General features: G+C 21.2%; 7 protein-coding genes across 7 annotated transcripts; 2 read left to right on the top strand and 5 right to left on the bottom strand.

The window, feature by feature from the left end:
- Positions 1-392: 392 nt before the first annotated feature.
- Positions 393-1980, top strand: PY17X_0841100 (uncharacterized protein; the record flags this gene model as incomplete). The annotated part of the gene is made up of 6 exons (XM_720165.1): positions 393-523; positions 658-913; positions 1010-1076; positions 1236-1345; positions 1447-1680; positions 1876-1980. 6 exons carry the CDS (start codon positions 393-395, stop codon positions 1978-1980), a joined length of 903 nt encoding a protein of 300 aa, XP_725258.1.
- A 1472-nt stretch (positions 1981-3452) lies between these two features.
- PY17X_0841000 (PIR protein) lies at positions 3453-4528 on the bottom strand (the record flags this gene model as incomplete). Its single annotated transcript, XM_022955853.1, has 3 exons — positions 3453-3533; positions 3623-4405; positions 4514-4528. 3 exons carry the CDS (start codon positions 4526-4528, stop codon positions 3453-3455), a joined length of 879 nt encoding a protein of 292 aa, XP_022812076.1.
- A 4082-nt stretch (positions 4529-8610) lies between these two features.
- On the top strand, positions 8611-10137 carry PY17X_0840900 (fam-a protein; the record flags this gene model as incomplete). Its single annotated transcript, XM_022955852.1, has 6 exons — positions 8611-8711; positions 8911-9130; positions 9222-9291; positions 9448-9557; positions 9655-9888; positions 10039-10137. The coding sequence occupies 6 exons, from the start codon at positions 8611-8613 to the stop codon at positions 10135-10137; spliced, it is 834 nt and encodes a 277-aa protein (XP_022812075.1).
- A 1588-nt stretch (positions 10138-11725) lies between these two features.
- On the bottom strand, positions 11726-12559 carry PY17X_0840800 (fam-c protein; the record flags this gene model as incomplete). Its single annotated transcript, XM_022955851.1, has 2 exons — positions 11726-12310; positions 12479-12559. 2 exons carry the CDS (start codon positions 12557-12559, stop codon positions 11726-11728), a joined length of 666 nt encoding a protein of 221 aa, XP_022812074.1.
- A 1523-nt stretch (positions 12560-14082) lies between these two features.
- PY17X_0840700 (PIR protein) lies at positions 14083-16205 on the bottom strand (the record flags this gene model as incomplete). Its single annotated transcript, XM_022955850.1, has 3 exons — positions 14083-14199; positions 14296-16047; positions 16188-16205. The coding sequence occupies 3 exons, from the start codon at positions 16203-16205 to the stop codon at positions 14083-14085; spliced, it is 1887 nt and encodes a 628-aa protein (XP_022812073.1).
- A 2787-nt stretch (positions 16206-18992) lies between these two features.
- PY17X_0840600 (PIR protein) lies at positions 18993-20176 on the bottom strand (the record flags this gene model as incomplete). Its single annotated transcript, XM_022955849.1, has 3 exons — positions 18993-19058; positions 19147-20025; positions 20162-20176. The coding sequence occupies 3 exons, from the start codon at positions 20174-20176 to the stop codon at positions 18993-18995; spliced, it is 960 nt and encodes a 319-aa protein (XP_022812072.1).
- Positions 20177-22610: 2434 nt separating this feature from the next.
- Positions 22611-23800, bottom strand: PY17X_0840500 (PIR protein; the record flags this gene model as incomplete). The annotated part of the gene is made up of 3 exons (XM_022955848.1): positions 22611-22676; positions 22767-23648; positions 23786-23800. The coding sequence occupies 3 exons, from the start codon at positions 23798-23800 to the stop codon at positions 22611-22613; spliced, it is 963 nt and encodes a 320-aa protein (XP_022812071.1).
- Between the last annotated feature and the right edge of the window lie 2071 nt (positions 23801-25871).

Raw genomic sequence — 25871 nt, 5'->3', positions numbered from 1 at the left:
TATATATTTTAGTTTTAATTCAAAGAACTATAAAATAAAAAAATTGTATATTAATAATGCAACATTAAAGATGCATAATTAAATTTATTTATTTTTATCATTATAACATTTGATAAACCAAAACCCATAATATTATACACATTCGTTATTTATGAAAGCTTCGGTTATCCTCTGCCTGCAACAAACTAATTAAATATAAAATATGTTGAATTTATAAATATAATAAAGTTATAAAAAACGGACATTTAAATATATATTTTTATTATTTTTTCGAATATTTGTTGCTTCGATTTCAATTTTATTTACACAACTTTTCGAATTCCTAATTTATAGTTTTTAATCTAAAAAAAATATAAATAAATTTATTATTATTTTGTTTATTAAAATCGAAAATGAGTAAAGGATATATTAAAATCATTTTTTCCCTTTTAATCTCATCCATATATGTGACCAATAAAGCCCTTGCAAGTGAGGCCGTTTCAAATATTGAAGCTTTACAAAGATTGATTCAATTATATAAGGAGTAAGAATATATGACAGTGTATATATTCGCATCGAATATAATGTGTATTTATGAAAATGTATATCTACATAAGATTGAATAATAAACATACCACTCTATAAATCCATTTATCTTTTTTCTTTACAAATTAAAAGAACGTTTCCTCCCTACAATGATTATTTAGAAAAAACAAGTGACCAACAACCCTTCAACTTATGTATGTGTCCTAAACAAACTGAAATAGCAGAACAATTTATGGATGAAGCTGAATTGTTATTACAACAGCATGCTGCAAGTACAGATGATTACAAATTATATCATAAATACGATGATGATTCAATTGAATATTCTAAGAGACATGGAAATACAATCATTTATAAATTTAATCATAAAATCAAATATCCCAATAAGGTATGAATTAACAAAGAAACATTTTTAAGTCATGAAATTAAGTTCAAATTAAAAAATAATTACTACATATATATATACTTTTTTTCTGTTCATTAGTATAATGATATAATCGACATGATATGGAATCCACGTGTCAACTATTTTGGTGATAGAATTATTAAAGGTATTAACCAAATAATCGATTAATTTATATACGATTCCCAATATCCATTATTTCGTCTTTTTTTATTTCCAATATTCTATAATACTGTTTTTTATTTGTCAGTCGTTAATTTTCGTAATATCCTAATTTACATATATGTAAAAATATAATTTTTTTTAGAAAAAATTGTACGTGAATACTCTCCAAATTTAATGATGATCCTTCACCGTTACAAAAATGATAATATATCGTTCCATGGATATTACTATGCTTTGGCCAAAAAAGTTAAAGTAAGGAAACGATTTTTTTCGTTCATCCCTCTAAAAATGAAAAATTCCACATTATATAGTACAATTTATACAAAACATATACATTTTTAATTCATTTTTAGGTATCAGACGACACAACTATAATTGTATATGCATCATCTGATATAAAAGACTTCGACCAGCTCGATGAAAACAAATATACAAACACTATTGTAGAAAGTGCAACCTCATTCAGACCAACAATTTGTTCAGAAAAGGATATTAGAAATGAAGAGTTGAGAAAAATGTTTGTTAACTTATCTGGATTTATAATTAAAAAAAAAACTGATTGCGTTGATATCACCTATCTCAACTCTGTAAGCAATCTACAAATTTTAATAACTTAATCATTTTATTCAACAATTTAATTTGTTATTTCGTTATACTATTTTAACATTTATAAAAAATACATACCATTTATATAAATGTAAATATTTATAATATATATTCATCCACATAAAACTATAATATTTTCTTTTATATATTTATCCATTTTTCTTTTTTGTTCACAGATTAATATTCATACCCCTGTTTTTGAAGATTTATTATTTAGAATAGTTCATTCATCACAAATACTAAATATTATGAATATAACCACCATAATTTCCAATAAATAAATGTGCATTCCTCATAATGTGTTTGATCATTTTAATGCTGTAATACATTATTAATAAAATAAATATGCTTTCACATATGATTTCTATTTTAAATTATTGCCATAACCACATTTTTTAATACAGTTTGATTTCTATATAATTTCTTTACATCATTTTAATATAAGGATGCATATATTTATTTTGGTGAACACCATAAATATAACCATTATAATTTGTGAAAAATATTTCTGTATTCTACCTTTTCATATTAATATTGATAATCCTTTTATATGTAAAAATGTATAAATTAGTAATTTTATGGTACTATTTCCCTTATTTTCATTATTCTTATACAACTCCTCATTGTTATTATCAAGCTTAGAAATAATTAACTATATCAATCACAATCCTCTAAATCATATATTAATGATTTGTTTTGTCTTTCTTTTTTTCTCTCTTAAATTTTCTCTTTGGAAGTCTTTTCAAATTCCAAATAATGAATACTAATATATTTTTAGAGTTATAGAAAAGGAAATTATAATTCGAAATAAAATGAATCGACTATACAACATTGTTTTATATATATTATTAAAATTCATATATTTATATTATAATGCTACACAAAATTACTTATATTAATAAGCAGTTTACTTATCATTTTTAATGTTTATATTGAGTTTTAAATACGAAGCCATATATTTTTAACACTAAAATAAAAGTTAATTAAATTTATCATTCTAAATAATCGTCTTTTCTTTTATAAAAAAAATTAACAAACAAAATAAATTATAAATGTACAGGGTTGACCTCCATGAGCTTGTATATATTTAATAATTCCATTTTCTCATTGATGCAATTTACGATTTTATCTTTTTTTCAATTTATAACTTTTTCATGTTTTTTCCTTCTCTTCATTCTCCCCCAGATTCTTATATTATACATTGTAATTATTTAAATCAGGGTTATCTTCTAGGACCAAAACGATTCCAATATTTGATTAATTGTCCATAAATTATTAACCCCAAATTAACAATAAAATACAAAAAGTAAACAGTTCATCGGATTTACCATTAAGTTATATTAACATGCAATGCAATTCTTATAATTTTTCAAAATATTTTTCTTTATTCGTTCCTTTTCATAGTCATTTTCGTCCTCATTTTTTCTCTTACATATTTAGATTTAATATGAATCTTAAAAACTAAAATTTATTCTATACATATTTTTAATAATTAGTTTCCTACATACATTTAAAACAGTTCCTTAAATTAATAAATATTATCAAATTATTAAAAATTATTCAAAATCAAATGCAATATAATATTTAATCCGAACACAAATATGGGTTCGACAAACATAATCTCAACCCTGTTCCACAACATAAAAACTATATAAAATTATGCAAAAACTACATATTTTCAAATAGACAGCTTCTTAGAATATATCAATCATTATTACTATTCCTAGATAGTCACTACTCTTCGAATCATATATTAATGATTTATTTTCTTCGTTATTTTTTTGATTCTTAAATTGAGTTTTTGAATCCTTTTCCGAAAGTCAAATGATGAACGCTAATATAAAAATAGTAAAAAATAAATGTTAATTTTATAGTGATGATATATATTTTAAATAATATATTTTTATTTGGTTTGTTATTTACCTTATACACAATTCCTAAATATATAAGTAATGCACAAAAAATAAATGTCATTGGGACTACTGAAATTTGTATAGATGACTGTCGTAAAAATGTTTTTGTTGCTCTTTCTGTTGGAAGAATTGGAAATTTTTTAGATTGATCCAAATTTTTATCACACTTAGTTTTTAAATTATTATAATCAGTTGATAAAAAAGACAATATTTTACTATATAGGGTATTTTCAATGTTATAATAATCGTTAATCTCTGAATATTTATTGAAAAAATGAATAGCATTGCCTGATAGTGTGTTGTCATATACATTCCTTGTAACATTATCATGTATATTACATAATAATTTGAATGCATCATAAAAATTAGACATATCTTCAATATTAATATTCAAAAAATCCTTTTGTTTATCTATGATTTTCTTAAAATTTGTACATTTACTGACATCATTTATAATACTAGTATACTGTTGATTATCATTTACATGTTTAGTATAAAAATCGTTTATTGTGGTGAAATTGTACTCTGAGTTTTGATTTAATTTATAAGATAACCATGAAATAATATATAGAAAAATTGTAATCATCTTATTTTCATCAGAAGGTGTCTTTTGGAATTTAGAACAATTTTCCTCAAATAACCATAAAAATCCAGCCATAATTTTATCGAGATTAGTATTGCAGTTTCCATTAGGGCAGTATTTTTTGAGACTACTACTACTTTTAAAATCAATTTTTGCGCTTTCGCCTAATTCATCGGGTAAATACGTCCTCAAAACAACAAAGTTTCCACACTAAGAAATCATTTTAAAAAAATTGATAAAAATATGTATTAATAAAATGTTATTAAAATAAAACTTAATGAGGTTTATAGGAAATATAATATAAAAAAGTGTATATACTATATCATCATCCATTATGATCGAATATAATTTATAATCTCTAGGTAAGGGGGTACCATATATATTAAAATAGGTAATACAATTATTTACCCCTATATGCAGCACTTATATGTAGATAAAAATATTTTTATTATTATTAATTTCAATTTAAAATTAATATGGAACAATGTACAATTTTATGGTAGTTAGATAAATTCCCTTATTTTTGGGGGTGTTTAAACAATTTTTATCATATGTGTATATAATGCAATTTTGCATAAATTGTTATCCTTAATAACACTTATATGAGAATTATTATAAAAATTAAAGTAGGATTGTAATGAGCTTAGAATATATCTTCTTATACATATGTTTTAATATAGAAAATAAACAACGTCATATATTTTGCTTTAATAAATGGTGCACCAAAACTTAAATACTGTATAAATCTAAAAAATATAAAATTCTATTATTACTATAATCCTTAAAAGTATATAAATAGTTGTTTAATATGATGGATTAAATTTTTATATACTTGTTTCTTATAATATATAATACATTTTTTTCTAAAATGATAACATTTACAAAATAAGTTGCATTGTTCCCTTTTTTAATTACATATACATAATTTTAATATTATTTTTATTTAATATATATCCATTCCAATTATATTTAACATTTTCAATAACTTTATTTTTATTCCTATATACTTAAATTTAAAAATATACCTTATTGGGTAATTTTATAATATATTTTGCACATCTTTTCCACGATTTAAAACGACGGATAGTACTGAACCCGTATTTATAAGCTTAAAAGCCTTTTAATGTAGATTGATTTTAAAATATTACTTAGTAAATATTAAATATATAACATATAAGTAACTATTGATGGAAATTTTAAAGTATAATAGAAAACTGTGTAATTAAGTTGTTATATTTATATTTTAGATAGGATAGATAAGGGAAGTATGTGTTTTTAAGACAAGGTTGTAATCATATATTATTTATCTATTCTATATAGGTTAATTATGTTTTATATTTTATACCATTAAAGCTTTGAATTTATGTATATATTAAAATTATTCATTAAAAATGACTTATAATTATTACTTTTCTAAATATGTAGTTTGCTTTTATATCTCATAATAAACTATATTTAGTTCTATAACAGAAAACTATAGAATTATTAATATTATTTAGCTTGGTAATACTAATTTTAATTTAACACGTTAAAAAAATACTGTTAGAATTGTAATATTTCATTTTATGTTTTGTGTATACAATTTTAATCTTATCATACCTTTGAGAATATATATAAATACTGTATATCTATGTAATCGAATTAAATAAACATAATATTTTTTTTCGGGGTTAATAATATATCGATCTAATATTATTATTGTTGTTTCGGTCATACCACTGTATACTACAATGAAATAATTAATTCAATCAAGAATAATATTTTAAATCAATTAATAATTTTCCTTGTTTCATAGTTTTTAAATCAAGTATTTTAGAACATATATTATTTCGCAATGACAATATATTTAAGTTATATATTTCTAGCTTTTATATATATAATAACCTAATAAAAATATTATTAATTCAAATTAAATTAATTATTACATATCTGTTCTATATACTTTTCAATAATATATAATTGTATATATTTCCCAAATTTAACATATTTCAGTGCTTAGTTATTGATACAATGTTATATATATATATTAAAAAAGTAACGCTATTCTATATGTCATATTAATTATAATCATTATAAAAATTATTAAAACAAACTATAACATTATATTTTATTATATATTTATATTTTATTTTTTAACTATTTTAAAATATAATTTATTTTACCATAAAACTACAAAGCTTAAAAATTAATGCTGATTAATCTAATATTATACCTTTCTAGTAAATAAATTAATGTATAGAGAACTATTTATATCAATATAAATCATAAATTTAAAATAAATGCAAAGTAATGAAATGGAAAAAGTGGGTATTATATATTTTTGTAATTTATAAATTTATTATACATATATCTATAGTGTATTTTTATTGTATTATTAAAAACGTTAGATGCATAATAATATTTTATAGACATCGTTGTATTGCCGAATCTCAACCGATATTCTATATGTCTATATTTGATGACTACTTATTATATATTGGTAATATGTTTAATTAATCTTAAAAATATATATTAATCAGAATATATATTGTAGCGTAGAGGAATATTCAAAATGAATCTAAATATATGTTATAGACTCATATATAAGATTATTATACTATTCGGTTATAAATATACGATTTGAATCACAATAAATATGATACAAATAATAAGTTTTACTAAATAAAATGTTTCACCAAATAAAGAAATATATTGTGTTATCCATAATTCAATATAGTTCTGATTAACAAGTTTTGTACAATAGACAATTATGATATAACATAATATGAATTCATATATAGCCAATATCTATATTAATATATGTATTATAACTTATAAAATATGTTACCCAAATTATTACATATTAGCTTATGCCCCTTTTTGTTTGCATATTTAGACTACATCTCGAGATCAAACATACTGGATGGTGCATATATTTAATTAGTTTTCAAATTATTCAAAATCAAATAAATATACCCCAAAATCTAACTCAAAACGCAAATTCAGTGAACGAAACTATAACTCATAATACATAACATTAGCCAATAATACAAATACATGATCCATAAAGGATGAACACTTCGGCATCAATAATATTATAATTAAAAAATAAATTAATTTTATGTGTGTATATATATATTTCTTGACTTTACAACTTTGTTTCATTATTTTATTTTTATATTTTATTTATTTGCATTTTTTAAAATTTTATATATGCTATGTTTTACTATTAAAAGGGAATTTATAATTTTTATTCATTTATAAAAAAGCCTGGGCGTCAATATTACTGCCAATAAATAATTTTTATAAAATTAACAATTTTGCTAGAAAAATGTTTAGTAAAATTTGTATTAAATGTGACAAAAAAATCACAGATGTGTGATTCTTATAATATAAATTTTATCAAGCTATTTTTATGAAACATTAGAAATAATTGCTGTAACAGTGGGGAATGCGTATAAATATAATGTAATATTCATCTTAAAATAAATTTCTTTAATATTTAAAATTATAAAAATTTGCTTTATACTTAAAAAAAACAGGAAGAAATAACTAAACAGCTGTTTTATATAATAATTATTACAGTTTGCATTTCTAGCATGGATATTTATTCATTAATATAATTGTCTGTGTATATTAGATCAAACCTAGTCAAGCATTGCATTAAAACTATATATATTTTTTATATTATTATCCTACCTGTATATTATCAACTTTCTATTAGGTAAATAAATGTTGGTGTCATATAATATACGTTTTTTCTATGCATCCATAAATTTCACATATAATACACAATTGAATAAATTTCAGTTTTATTAAGTTGTGAACTATAAAAATAAAAAGTTTGAGTACCTATAATGTCCATATGAATAATTTTATATATAACTAAAACAATTTTTTTAGATATATATTATAATATTTTTGATATTTAATATTTATAAAAGTTGCAACAATTACCGTTCCCTTATATGCAACGGTTTAAATAAAAAAAAATTAATTTGCACATTCTTTTAAAAAATTCTTTTACTTTAATTTTTATATATTATAATATATTATATTATATTTTATATATATAATTCTATATATAATTGCAATATTATTATATAAATTTCGACAATAATAATTAAATAGCTAGCATTTAAAGAGACGAAACTTAATTAATGTAGAGAACACAAAGCCACCACCAAATTTTATATTCTATGTGCATTTATTAGTATATAATAATATTTAAAAAAATTATTATTTTAAAAATCTGATAAATGCATGAAATAAATAAATAAATTTTAAAAATTATTTATATTATTTAAATAAATATTAAGTTTTATAATTTTTTCGAAAATTGATTGGCTCCGATTTAACATACTTATACAACCTTTATATTTGTTAATTTTCAATTTCTAAAAAATATATTAATATTTTACTTATCAAGTCCAAAAATGAATAAAATATATATTAAGATTGCTTTGGCACTTTTAAGTGTAGCCGGATATATGCAAAATATAGCATTTGCAAGCGAATATGCTCCAAGCGTCAATTCGTAAGAAAATAATGGCAACATATATATTTATATCGAGTATAAATATATATTTACTGTTTATTATGAGAATATTATATATATTTTGTGAATGTGTATATGTATAACAATTGAAAAATCAAAATAACTTTTTATAAATATATATTTTTTTAAATTAAAAATGCAAATAAATTTAAAAATATATTTCTTTCTCCATTTGTAGTTCAACTGAAGTTAAAGAATACATATTTATCGAGCCTAATGAAGCTGAACAAGCAGAATATATTATGGACGAAGCGTTAGATCTTGTACAACAACATGCCAAACATACAGATGACTACGAGTTATACTATAAGGAAGATGAAGGAGCAATTATATATTTTAAGAGCGTAAACGGTACCGAAATTGGAAAACTTGAACTTACAATCCCTAACCCTGATAGTGTATGAATTAACAAGCAATAATTTTTAATTCATGAAATTATTTTAAAATAAAAAAATATAATTGTTAATATATATTTTTTGTTATTATTAGTATTCTGATATAGTAAACATGTTATGGGATCCTAATGGCGCAAAGAACTTTGATAATTCATTCGTTAATGGTATATAATTAACATATTTAATGTGGTTATCAATTTTTATGATGCATTTCATGTTTTGTTATTATCAATGTCTAATCTGTTATTTAATATTTTTCATTTTGTTAAATTTAATTATGTTTTAATTTGCATATATGCAAAATTATAATTTTTTTTTAGGAAAATTTTCTCGAATATACAATAAAAATTTAGTAATTAGACAACAACGTTACGAAGGTCTTGTTAAACTATGGCACGTATATTATTATGCATTAGCCAGCAAATATGAAGTAAGGCAATTTTTCTTTTCCTTCATCCTTCTAGATATACTTTTTTTTCATATGATTATATCCTAATTTATGAAAATATACTTTTATTAATTTATAGTTATCAGAAGACACAACCGTAATAGTCTTGGCTTCATCAAATGTGAATGATGGTGATAACAGAACCTTTGAAACATATGTAAATCCTATCGTAAAAAGTGCAAGATCATTCAATCCTGAAGTTCATTCTGAAGAAGATATTAAAATTGGAAGATTATACAAAACATATATTAACTTAGTAGGATTCATCATTAAAAAGGAAGACGATTGTGTTAAAATTACCAATATCAGCTCTGTAAGCAATATACAAAATTTAGTAACATAATTTTATTTCACCATTATCAAAAATATATACTTTCTATATAAATGTGCATATTTATAATATATCTATTCATTCACAATAATAATGGAGCATTTTATATATTTATTAATTTTTTTTTCTCAGATTGATCATTGTCTTCTTCCTGATACCCCAGAAAAGGCTATTAGAAAATTGACAGCCAAGAGAATGTTAAATATGATCAATTTAAGGGATATCTTTTAAAATTTTTATACTTATATTAATAAAATAAACTTATTTTCATGGGTTATCCTTATTTTAAATTGTTGTTACAGAACACCATTTGGTTTTTAAATAGTGTTTGATTTGCATATATTTTGTTTTTAGTTTATATTGTAAAGATAAATATATATATTTGGAAACAACCATGTAATGTTTGTGTGTATTTATGTGACTATGAAAAACTAAATAATATGCTTCATGGGCACAAAATATTAAATAATGAATTTATATATTTTATTTTAAAGAAAATTTATGGGTTCTAGAGAAATAAAAAAACATATACACATATGTGTACAAAATGAGATAACAAAATGTTTATTATATGAATTATAAGCATAATATTCATTTAAATAAAGTCTAAAACAAAATTATTATGCTAATTGAACGCAATTCACATATATATGTACTTATTTTTTATTTAATAAAAAATGTCCTTTTTGGAAAGTCTATAAATCATGTTCCCTTTGAATATTTGTAGCACATATTTAAATTTATCTTTACCTTTATAGTTTTCAAAAAAAAAAATATATCTATATTATAATAATTTCCTGATCCTAATACTGCTATATTGCAAATATATTCACGTAATAATTGTACATGTATAAAATATTGAATGTATTCCGTCTAAAGGGAGATAGTATTGTTCATATAATGATCATTGCTATCATTGATATTTTTTAAAATATGATTGCTGATAATCTTTCTATATATTTTTTTTTTAATAATTTTTATATAAACAATAAATATTTATGAATAACTATAAAGCATTTGGATAAGTGTACATATAAAATATAATAATATTTCCTATAAATTCACACTTTTTTATTATTCTTCAATTTACAGAATACATTTTTATATTTTATTTAATGAGTCTTAAATGTTACAAAGTGATATTTATAAAAGTTAATTATTATTGTGTAGTATTGCAAAAAAAGACAAAAAATGCTAAATTGGTGTTTACAAAACAATGATTCCCCAAAATATATTAATAAAACAAATACACAGTGTCATATTCAAATTGTGTGTTTAAAGCTTACATTTTATGTAAAATAATAAAACAAACGTAAAAATATGTTATAAGACAAAACATAGATTGGAAATGCATAATCATGTATTTTATGAATATGCATGTAAAATATAAACATCCATATATAATATAAAATTATATTCATACAAATAATAAATACTATTACTATAGCAAACATATCAATATTATTTCAATTATTAATTATTTTCGAAACATTCTTTCACAAATTCTATACTGTAAATAAGTATAAGTAACGCAAAAATTCATACAAATATATATATTAGTACTTTCTTCAAATATATAATCAAAATATATTACATGTATTTTAATAATTACATGATAAAATTATAAACTTAAAATATGAGGTCGTAAATGTAGAAAAAACCACCATAATACATTCGTCTAGAGGTATCACATGTCAAGCATTGTAATTTAAGTGATAATTATAAATAATTATTTTGTTCGTTTTTTAGTTCGATATCACTTGAATTAATTACTATATGAAAATTATTCACTTGGTTTATCATTTGAAGGTTGTTTTCATTATAGTTGTTTAGAATCTAATAAAAGCTTTAAATGTTCTGGATTTTTTAAATAATAGCAACGATCCGCAACCTTCATCACCGATGTTATCATAGAAAGAGATTCATTGTTATTTGAAGATTTGTTTTCAAATTTTTCTTTATTTTTTGGAATACTGTCACCTAGAACAATTCCATATCGTAATTTTATCCTAGGAATAGATTCATTGTTATTTGAGTGGCTTTTTTCTAATTTTTCTTTTATATGTAATATTGACATTAAGCCCTCTTGATCACCTTCAAACAGGCTATGCAAAAAATCATTCCACTCCAATACTTCCTCAGGAAGACATTCATTGTTATCTGAAGATTGATTTTTTTTATCTCTTTTAAATATATTAAAACATTTAAAAAAATTAAATCCTTTAGACTTTTTATCATCTGAAGATTCTTGAATCTTGGTAGAACCTAAAATGTAATTATTTTCTACGGTACATTCTGAAAGATTTCTATATCTAAATTTTTCATTGTTATTTATATCTATATTGTTTATTTTATATTCATCATCTACTTTCTTATTTTTCTTGACATATTTATTTAAATCGGCCTGAATATCAATAAACGTATTAATAAATGTATTTATTCATGTATACATAATAATATGTAAACAACTATATTTGTTATATAAGATGAAATAAAAATAAATCAATGTTCAACATATATATGTATATAACTTTTCGATATATATTTTTATTTGTTGTGTTTTTTTCCTTACATTATTTTTAAAACAGTGTATTGTTACTATCGAAATGATATAAGAAAAAACGGTAACTAAACTATATATTTTTATATTCATTTTCGTCTTATTAAAAAATATTTCTACGAAGTAACATGTTTTAAATAACTTCTATTTACAATTTTTTAAAATTCTATTACTGTTGTAAAATTATAATACTAATGTTTATTGTTAATTATGAACATGTTTTTTATATATTTTTAATAGTTATAATTTATATAAACAAATTATTTCGTATGTATGAAAGTATATTATAATCAAATTATATGTTGCTTCTATTTTAAAGGATCCACAACATTATATCCTGCAATTATAAGTTAACAGAATTAGTAATTTTTTTTTTTTTAGTATAAATAATAACAATAAATAAATAATATAATTTATTTTAAATGCATAAAAATGTATATATTTGTTCTGAATATTTTTTGTTTATTTAAACCATTTATTAAATATAACAAAATTATTTTTAATATTTAAAATATAAATAAATTAATGTATTAATTTACATGTATATATCGTCATATAAATATATAATAACTGCTATCATCAGAGACATAAATATACAATTGCTAAAATTATTATATTTATGTTTTTTTTAAAATAACACCCCATTTTCGTATATAATACATTATTTTAATTATAATCAAATAATTTTATGTAACAGATTCAACCTAAAATATATTTTTTACATATTTTTATATAAATAAGTCTTTAGAATAATTTAAAGGTTCATTTAATAACATGCTTGATATTTTATAGACTTATACTTTTATATTGACATTTGTCTACAAGCAAATTAATATATATTAATTATGGTAATAAAAAATTAGATGCATATATATTGTAAATCAATATATGCAAACATATGCAAAATAATTAACAACAGTTGTTGTTTGCATCTAAATACTTTCTTGTATGTTATACTTCTCAAGTGTTTAATATTATTTAATAATATTCCATATATTTTTTTTTTTTCGTTTTTTAAAATATACAGTCTCTATAGATAGACATGCAATCATTTTATTTATGTAATATACTTTTGAATATACAATATGAAGTATATTATTTCTATTAAAATAATGTAACATATTCATATTTTCAAATATACCTCGTATAAATCACAACGAATAATACATATGAAACCAGAAAGTCAAATACACTTAATAACCAAACGCTTTATTTTGTCGTATTCATTAAACACATGTTATAATACCTTTAATAGTTAAACATTATATTGACTTTATTTTTATAAATACTATTTAAATATAACATAAATATATCACATTAGTTAACATATAGAAAATTTATTTTATGCTTTATTATAAAATAAGAAACAAACTCTTGACATGTATCATATATACACAATACATCTTTATATTAATAGACAAATTTACTATTTATATTCTTTAAATTTGACTTCAAATATAACTTAATTAAAATTATCACTTTGGATAATTTAGTTTTCTTTTATAAACAAAAAAATTAACAAAAACAATAAATTAATAAATGATACAGGGGTTCCCTGCACAAGTATGTATATATTTAATAATCCCATTTGTTCATTAACTCAATTTATAATTATATTATTCGATACTTTCGATGGATTCATTTGTAACTTCCCCTTCGTTTTCATTTTCATCACACATTTTTACAATCTCTCTCATTCTTTTCAATCTTTTTCTTCGATCAGATGCTAAATTCTAACATAAAAATAGTAAAAATATATAATTAATTGTTTTTTTATGCATACGCAAAATATGTGTAATACATATTTTTTTAATTTTCTTTTTATTTACCTTATATATAATTGCTAAAGTAATGGGTAATATAATAGCCATAACTGAATATATAATCAATTTGTATTCTTTAAATGGATCTTTTGGTAATTGTATTTCAGATACGTCTTTTCTTACAACGATTCCAGGGTTTCCTATTTCAATTTCTGGACTAGGTTCTATATTGGTAGATCCTCCTAATGATTGATGTTGGTCCTCATGGGGAGTATTTAAAGTTTTTTCTTGTTCACTATTTGTTGAGTCAATTTCTGATGTAGAAAGTAATTGTTGTGAATAATCATTTATTTGACCAACTAACATTTGTGTTTGGGGGTCTTGTGGTTCTGATTCTTCGGCATCTGGTGGTTCGCTATCTGATAAAGGAGACATATCATCTAGTCCATTACTTGGTGGGTTATCCTCTAATATTTCAGTTTTTGGTGTTTCATTTGATTGCGTTCCTTCTTTAAAATATTCCATTATATTAAGACTTTTATAATAATCTACATAAGTATTATAACCCTCATATAAAGTAGGTAATACATTATCGTATAATTTTTTTTGAATATCATTAAATGAATTGGTAACATATGTTCTGTATTCTTCAATATAAGTTGTAATTAAATTCCCATATTCTTTTAAAGTTGACAAATCAAAAACATCGTGATTGTCTTTTGGGCTTGTAGATATATCTATTTGATCTTTATTTGTTTCTGACTCACTCCCTGGATTTATTTGACCATTATCTGAACCTTTTTGACTATCTGGACCTTTTTGATTATCTGGACCTTTTTGACTATCTGGATCTTTATGAGTATCTGGACCATTACTGACAAGCTTTAAGGCTGTTGGCACATCTTTTAATTTGCTACCACCTTTTAATGAAGAATATTCAGTTTTGGGGAATTGAATGCCTTTCTGCTGTTGAGATTCAGGCTCTGAAACTTTTAAGTTATCAGCTTTGCCTTCATGGGTCCTCTGTTGACTACCTTGATTTGTACTCTTTGGTGTGATTTGTATAGGTTTTACTGCTTTATGTTGACCACTCTGGATATTATCTTTATTTTTTGGTTTACACTCTAGACAATTGAAGTCAAATTCTTTAAAATCTTTCGCAAAATATAAATCTTTTTTATTTGGTATTGTAAGTTTTTGAAGATGATTTTCGAATATTTTATTTTTTTTTTCATTAATAACAGAATCTCTAAATTTAGTATATATTTTTTTTAAATTATCCAATAAATACAGATATGAATTACATTTAGGAATGTTATTGTAAAGGTTTCGGTATTGATTAAGACAATTCGCAGAATACAGATAAAGTTTCTTATGTTTATCATCATTTTTTTTATAATATTCAATTGTATTACATATATGACTAAGTAACGTATACAATTCACTCATATATCTAAGATTAGCATCTTTCAAAGCCCCTACATTCAATAAAAAATTCCAATATTTAAAATTCCCTATATATTTCTCTAAATATTTTTTGTAAGCCAAATTTAAAGTAATATTATTGGCTTCGTTTTTGTCTTCGTTTAAATTATATAATTTATTAGCTAACCACATCATAAAATATTCATAATTGATGCTTTCAGGATTCCATAAATTCATAAATATATGCCTGCCCAAAGCACCAATACTTTCGACCTTATTTGAGCATCGTCTATAGTGAGGGCAATATTCGCGATATGTTGGGGTTTCGTTAACTTTCTTCGTTATGTCAATATTACTCTTAATAAGCTTATCAGCTTCAAGAAATAACTCACACTACGAGAAAATATATATAAATTAATAAAAATATGCATTAATGCAAAATTTATTAAATAAAAATTAATATGATTTGTAGACAAAACAAATACAATAAAATAAAGGATAGACATGTTTTATTTTAAAATAAAATTATTTACCATTCTTTGCTCGCCCATTTTAATGGAATTTTGTTCTTAATCTGTAGATTGGAATCATATTGTTTTTATATAAAATATATATACTTCAACAAAATAAGTTAAACAAAGGCTTGATTCCTCTATATAAAATTGTCAGTAGTTAAACGCACTATTAGTATTATTCTAAATAATAATATTAATTTTAAATTAATATACAATAATATAATGAAATAAAACTTATGTCCACTTTTATTCCAACTTAGATAAGTATCATTATTTTGTGATTTGTTTGAATCATTTTTATCATATGCGAAATATCGCTATTCTTAATAATATTTGGAATAGCTTCATTGTATAATTTTGTGTAACCTTTCAACAAGTTTAAATAAAATATACCTCCTATTTATTATACGTTTACACATAGAGTATAAAGATGCATTTTTTCGTTTTTTTAATAAATTAATTTTCAAATTTTGTATTATTATAAATATTTAAAGAACCAAAAATACATTGCTGTCCGGATTTTTAAAAACATGTTTATGTTTCATCATTATATACCCTTAATGTACTACTTATATAAGTTATTATTCCTCGTGATATATTAATCTTTAATATTATTTCCAATATATGAAAAAAAAAAATCGTTTAAATTATAATATTTAATAAATAAATTAATATTATTTTTTCTAATTAAATGATACATTGTGTGCATTTATATTTAACCAATATGTAAATTAATAATTTATTTTAAAATGTGTAATAACTTTGTGTGTATCTTAACACTATATATAAATAAAATTAATGAATAGTTTTTAGTGCATATCTTATTTTATTTTTAAAATTAAAAAACATAATGTACAATTAGGTTAATTGAACTATTACAATTAAAATATATCATGAACATAAATTGGTTTGGGGGTAACAGTTAGTATATATAAAATGTGTATTTTCTTTTCATTCTGATTATTTAATATATAAATGATTAAAGAATATATTTTAAACATTAAAGAAAATATATATAATTGTTTTTGTACAATTTAATTTAAATATATTAACTTTAATTTTAAAATTGCATTCATACTTTGGTTGCAATATGAATTAATCTGAGAAACAATATAACAACATGGGTTGCGATTTTAAGTACACATTTATACTTATAACCTATACATATATTATGTATTGTACATTTTATAATAAAAAAGTATTCATTTTTAAATATAAAAACAATATATTTAGGGAAAGTTTTATAATTATTAATAAAATGTGCATTATTTTGCTTGATGGTATTAATACAACACTATCCGACTAAAAGTATAATATTCATTTTTCATTTTATCCAGTTGTCAGGCAGGTTACAAGTTTAATAATATATATAACTACCGTATATCCATGTAATCGAATTAAATAAACATAATATATTTGTTTACTTTTATAAACATATTGATATATTATTATTGTTATTCCCGCTACATCATTATATGTTACAAAAACATATGATTGTACTCAACAGAAATAGTTTAAATCTATGTAAAAAGTTTCCTTATTTCATCGTTTTAGAATAAAATATTTTAAAACATGTATATTCTCCTTCGTAAAACGAAATATTTATAATACATATTTATATATGTATAATAACAAAAAATATCACTAATTCAAAAGAAAGTAATTAAAACATGTAAGCTCTATAAATATACTTTTATACAATAGATATATGATGTTGCCATAATCTAACAATATACCAGTGCCTAGTTATTGATACAATATTTTGTTCATTTATATCTATAGCTTTTATAATAATAACAATTTTATATACATAACCTTTTGGAGTTACTAGGAAATTTAATAACGAAATGTATTATAAAATATATATATGTTCATTTTAACTATTATAAAATGTATTATGTCTTAGATAAATTATATGTTTCGTAATATATATAAATTGTGAAAATATTATTTATTGTATGAATAATATAAAATTAAACCCAAATCAAAACAAAACATTAACTAATAAAATATAAGTTAATAATAAATGTGTAGCTTCAAAACAAAAAGTTGTTAATTAAATTTATCATATAAATAATCGTCTTTTCTTTTATAAACAAAAAAAATAAATTAATAAATGTACAGGATCGACCTTCATAACTTTCTATATATTTAATAATCTCATTTTCTCATTGACGCAATTTACGACTTTACCATTTCTTCAATTTATAACTTTTTTCATGCTTTTTCCTTACTTCTCTTCATTCTCCCCCAGATTCTCATATTATACATTGTAATTATTTAAACCAGGGTTATCTTCTAGGACCAAAACGATTCCAATATTTGATCAATTGTCCCATAAATTATTAACCCCAAATTAACAATAAAATACAAAAAGACATAGTATAGTTCAACACATTTGCCATTAAGTTATATTAACATACATGCAATTCTTATAATTTGTCAAAATATATTTCTTTATTCGTTTCTTTTCATAATTATCTTCATTTTCATTTTTTCTTACATATTTAAACTTAATATAAATATTAAAAACTACAACTTATCCTATACACATTTGTGATAAAATGTTTACTATATATATATTTAAAACAATTCCTTAAAATAATAAATGTTATCAAATTATTCAAAATTATAAAAAAATAAATAAAGATGTAATATTTAACCCTAACCCGAATATGAGTCCCAAAAAATAAAAGCTATATAAAAGTATGCAAAAACTACATATTTTCAAATAAACAACTTCTTGACATATATAAATCATTATTTATATTCCTTAAATAGTCACTACTCTTCGAATCATATATGGATGATCCATTTTCTTCTTTATTTTTTTATTTTTTCTCTTAAATGTTGCTTTTGATCTCGTTTTCGAAATCCAAATAACGAATACTAATATAAAATGTTAAGAAAATTGTAATTTTTTATTAACGTTTGGATATATGTAATGAAATTATTTTTTAAATTCCTTATTATTTACCTTATAAGCAATTCCCAAGAAAATTGGTATTGCAGCAAATATCGATAAAACTGGAATTAATTTGTTTGTTATCGACGAATTTGATAATGTAGCTCCAAAGCCTTGTACAGAATTCTCTTCAGATTTTTCTACAGACTTATCTTTAGAACTTTGTACATGGCCTTGTATTGTTGTTTTCTCTGGAAGGGGTGGAAACTCGTTACATCCAAGTTCATTACATTTTTTTTTTAAACTATTATAATCATTTGATAAAGTAAGAAATATTTGACTACATGAACTGTTTTCAGTAATACTAGAACCGTCACTAAGCTCTTTATATTTTTTAGCAAATTCTTGAGCAGTTTTCAAATTTTTCGTGCAACTTGATTTGTCTGTATTACCTCCAGCATAAATTTCACATAATAATTTAAATGCATCATAATATTTAGACATTTCTATAATACTAATACTCATAATACATTCATTTTCTTTTATGAACTCCTTAAAATTATCATATCCCAGTTTATCTTTTAATGAATCACTACAATCATCACCTGATTCATTACATTTAGTATAATGACTGTTATTCTTTATATGCTTTTCATAAAAATCTTTTAGGTAGTTGATGTTATTAACATTCTTTAGATTTAACATATAACTTAACCATATCATAATATATATAATAAACGCTTTAAGCTCTTCATTAGTTAAACTATCAATATTATTAACAATAGTTTGCTTGAGCAACCATAGACATGCAGCATTTATTTTATCGAGATCAGTATTGCAGTTCTGATTAGGGCAATAATTTTTAATCTTTCCATTATCATGAAATTTTAAATTTGTAGTTTTGCCTAATTCATCGGGCAAAAAGTTTCTCAATGTACTAAATCTTCCACACTAAGAAAACATTTAAAAAATAATAATAAAAATATATGTTAATGAAACTCTTATAAAATAAAATTGAATGAATTTTATAGGTAATATAATATCAACAAATATAAGGAAAACCCAATTTTATTAAAAAATTATATACCATGCGATGATACATTGCAATTTTATTTTGTTTATAATATGTAGATTATGTAACATCATATTATTTTATATATTTTATGCTTAATAAATGACAAAATAATTGAACCATAGCATAAAATTGTCTATGGTTAAACATGTTATTATCATTTTTAATATTAATTTAAAGACAATATGGAACAAGATAATACTTTTATAGTAGTTAGATAAATTGCCTTATTTGGGGGAAGGGTTAATACATTTTTTATCATATGTATATATAATACAATTTTACATAAATTATTATCCTTAATACCTTTCGTTATAATCATATTACAAAATTAAAGTGACATAGTAATGAGCTTAGAATATATATTCTTATACATATGGTTTAATATAGAAATAAGCAATGTCATATTTTTTGTTTTAATATACTGCAAAAATCGAAATAGTTAAGAAATTCATTATTACTATAATAATTAAAAGTATATAAATCGTAATTTTTTTTAAATATATTAAATACTTATATACTTGATTCTAATACTATATACCATGTTTTATTCAAATTATAGTATTTTCAAAATAAGTATCATTATTCTCTTTTTTAATTGAATATACATAATTTTATTATTATTTTTATTTAATATATATAAATTTATAATCCATTTTAATGAGTCCTATAACTTTATTTTATTCCTATATACCTCAATTTATAAATACACCTTATTGGGTAATTTTACAATATATTTTACGCATAATTCTCACGGTTTAAAACAATTAGCACTGAACCTGTATTTATTAAGCTATTTATAAGTTTAAATAAGTTTTTATATGTAGATTGCTTTTAAAATAATACTTAGTATATATTAAACATATATACCTACTGATGATATTTTAAAGTATAATAGAAAACTGTATTTGATTAGATTGTTATATTACCCTTTAAGAGGAGAGAGATAAGATATATTTGCTCTTTTAATATATAAATTAAGTTGAATATTCTTTAATTTTTCTACATTATTCATTTTATCTTATATCTTATATTGTTATAGTTATCAATGTATATACATTCAAATAATTTATTAAAAATTCTATATTTTATAAATTCTATGGTAAAACAACGACAATATAATATGCGTTAACATGGAATAATAAAAGGAAATTTAACATTGATTGACTCTTTAACACTTTCTCTATTTATATAGCTTTTTAGAATATAAAACTATAAATTCCAAATTGGATCATTAACAAATATATAACATTGATACCTTTATATTGTATTATTATTTGCCTTCTCGATAAAATTAATATTAGTATTTAATTATATTAAGTTTCCACAAAAAAACAATATTTCAATATTAGTTATTAATATAATATTTTAATAATTTATATTTATAGGTATATAATAATAACTCTAATTATATCTATCATATTATTTATAATTACTAGAACACAATATGATATGAAATTTTATTAATATACTTATATTTTTTCAATTAACTACTTATATTATAATATATTTCCAATTTATTTATACCTCAAAATGTAAAATTTAAAAATTAATAATGATTAATATATTATTATACCTTATGATAATTGAATTAAAGTGTATAAAACAACTCCTATTAATACTAATAATTTTAATACAAATGTAAAGGAAATACAAAAAGATAATAATAACTACAATTAAAACTAAAAAAATATTATATATAGTTCAATTTTTTATGTATTACTAAAAATGTTAGATACATAAAGTGCCTTTTGTAGATATCGTTGTGTTGTCGAACCTCGATCGATATTCCATGAATCTATATTTTATGACTACCTATTATATATTGGTAATATGTTTAATTAACAATCAAAATATACCCATTAACCTGAAGTTATATTATAATGTAGAGGGATATTCAAAATGAATTGAATTATAATTCATACCCAGCCCCATATATAATGCTATTATTACGGTTCAGTTAGGTAACATTATTTAAATTAAAACAAATCTGATACAAATTATAAGTTTTACTAAATAAAATTTTCATAAAATAAAGAAACATATTATGTTATACATAATTCAATATAACCACAAATTAACAAGTTTTATATAGGCAATTATAATATAGCATAATATGAATTAATATATAGTCAATATATATATTATAACTCATGAAAAAATATTATGGGACTCATTTTTGATTGTATATTTCGACTGTTGAACATCATCTCGTGATTAAACATACAAGATGGTGCATATATTTAATTAGTGTTCAAACTATAAAAAATTAAATAAAGGTATAATACTTAACCCTAATCCGAATATGGGGAACACAACATAAAAACCATATAAAAATTATGCAAAAATTATGATTAAAAATTGCTTATTTCCAATAGACATTTTCTTAACATATATCAATCATTATTACTACTCCTGGAATAATTATTACTATTGAATCATATATTGATGTTCATTTTCTTCTTTATTTTTTTAGCTTTTCTCTTAAATGCTGTTTTTGAGGTCGTTTCCTAAATCCAAATAACGAATACTAATGTAAAAATGGTAAAAATATTATATATTTTTTGATAATAGCATATAAGTAATCACGAAAATAAATTATAAATTCCTTATTATTTACCTTATAAAAAATTCCCAAGAATATTGGTATTGCAGCAAATGTCGATAAAACTGGAATTAATTTGTTTGTTATCGACGAACTTGATGATGTAGCTTCAGAACTTTGTCCATAAATTTGTTCAGAGTTATCTTTAGAACTTTTTACATGATCTTGTGTTGTTTTTATCTCTTGAAGGAGTGGAAAATCGTTACATCCAAGTTCATTACATTTTTTTTTTAAATTATTATAATCAGTTGATAAACTAGACAATATTTGACTACATGAACTGTTTTCAGCAATACTAGAATCTTCACTAAGCTCTTTATATTTTTCAACAAATTCTTTAGCATGTTCCAAACTTTTCGTGCAACTTGATTCGTCTGTATTACCTTCAGTATACATTTCACATAATAATTTAAATGCATTATAATATTTAGACATTTCTGTAATACTAATACTCATAAAGCATTCGTTTTCTTTTATAAACTCCTTAAAATTATTATATCCAAATTTATCTTTTAATGAACTACTACAATCATTATCACCTTTTTTACAATTAGTATAATGCGTATTATTTTCTATATAGTTTGTATAAAAATCTTTTAGGTTGTTGATGCCATTAACGTTCTTTAGTTTTAACATATGACTTAACCATATCATAATGTATATAATAAATACATTAGGTTGATCTTTACTTAAATCATTAATCCTATTAACAATAGTTTGCTCGAGCAACCATAGACATGCAGCATTTATTTTATCGAGCTCAGTCTTACATTCCTTTTCCCCTGAATCTCCATTAGGGCAATAATTCTTAATATTCCCATTATTATGAAATTGAAAACTTGTATTTTTGTTTAATTCATCGGGCAAAAAGTTTCTCAATGTACTAAATCTTCCACACTAAGAAAACATTTAAAAAATAATAATAAAAATATATGTTAATGTAACTCTTATAAAATAAAATTTAATGAATTTTATAGGTAATATAACATCGAAAAATATAATAAAAAGCAAAATTTATTAAAAAAATTATATACCATGCGATGATCCATTGTAATTTTATTTTGTTTATAATATGTAGATTATGTAACATCATATTATTTTATATATTTTACGGCTAATAAATGACAAAATTATTGAAATTTAATATAAAATTGTCTGTGGTTAAACATGTTATTATCATTTTTAATATCAATTTAAAGATAATATGGAACAATATATACTTTTATGGTAGTTAGATAAATTGCCTTATTTTGGGGAATGTTTAATCCATTTTTTGCCAAATGAATATATAATACAATTTTACATAAACAATTATCCTTAATAACACTCATATGAAAATTAAATCAGCATTGTAATGAGTTAGAATGTATCTTCTTATAAATATGCTTTAATATAGAAAATAACCAGCACCATATCTTTTGTTTTAATATACTGCAAAAATTGAAACAATTAAGAAACCCATTATTACTATAATATTAAAGTATATAAATAGTAATTTTTTAAAATACATTAAATATTTATATACTTGTTTCTAATATATATACCACTGTTTTATTAAAATTATAGTATTTCAAATTAAGTTGTATGCTACATGCTCTATCCAAATTACATAATTTTAATATGATTTTTATTTAATATATATAAATTTATAATCCATTTTAATGAGTCCTATAACTTTATTTTATTTTTATATACTTCAATTTATAAATATACCTTATTGGGTAATTTTACAATATATTTTCCATATTTTTTCCATTCTTTAAAACAACAATTAGTAATGAACCCGTATTTATAAGCTTAAATAAGTCTTCAAATGTAGATTGTTTTAAAAATAATACATAGTAAATATTAAACATTTATTATGCCTGTTATTTAATATTAAATATTAACAAATTAATAAGTATTAATGCAAATTTAAAGTATAATAGAAAACTATGCGTAATTACGTTGTTATATTTACATTTTAGATAGGAGAGATAAGAGAAGTACGTTTTTTTAAGACAAGGATGTAGCCATATAATATTTACTTATTCTACATAGCTTAATTATGCCTTATATTTTCTAAAATTAAAGCTTTTAATTCATGTATACATTAAAATTCTTAATTAAAAATAACTTAGAACTATTATTTTTCTAAATATATAGTTTGCTTTTATATTTTAATAAATAATATTATACTACATATTTTATAATAAACTATATTTTAAGGAAATTGTATAAATATTAATATTATTTTGATTGGTAACGTTAATTATAATATTAACACATTAAAAAATACAAAGTCAAAATTGTAATATTTCATCTTATGTTTTTCGCATACAATTTTAATATCATCATACCTTTGAGAATAAACATAACTGCTATATATCCATGTATCTGAATCAAATAAAATAATATATTAATCTATTGTTATTACTACTACTATTATTATTGCCATATCACTGTATAGTACAACGAAATAATTAATTCACTCAAGAGGAATACTTTAATCCAATTAATATTTTTCCTTGTTTTATTGTTTTAAAGTATAACATTTTAGAACATATTTTCTCGTAATAACATTATATTTAAATTGTATATTTATAATAACCTAATATAAATATTATTAGTTCAAATAAATTAATTATTATATACTTTTTCTATATAATTATATGAAGTTTTCACAATATAGCAATATTTCAATATTAGTTATCGGTAAAGTATTTTATTAGTTTATATGTATAGACGTATAATATTAACATATTCTATATATCATTATTTATAATTATTAGAACAAAATATGAAATTTTATTAATATACCTACATTCTATTTTTTAACCATTTTAAAATATAATTTATTTATACCGCAAATCTTTAAAACTTAAAAATTAATAGCTATTAATCTAATGTTATACCTTTATAATAAATAAAACATATAAAGCATCTTCTATTAATACTAATAATTTTAATACAAATGTAAAATACAAAAAGATAATAGTAACTACAATTAAAACTTAAAAAATTTTGCATATGTAATTCAATTTTATGTATTACTAAAAATTTTGAAATATAATAATATTTTATAGACATCGTTGTGTTGTCGAATCTCGATCGATATTTATGACTACCTATTATATATTG

This window comes from Plasmodium yoelii, assembly GCF_900002385.2.
Source record: "Plasmodium yoelii strain 17X genome assembly, chromosome: 8".
Taxonomy (NCBI): Eukaryota; Apicomplexa; class Aconoidasida; order Haemosporida; family Plasmodiidae; genus Plasmodium; species Plasmodium yoelii.
Note: the sequence above shows the minus strand (reverse complement) of the source record. Positions and strands in the feature narration are given on the sequence as shown.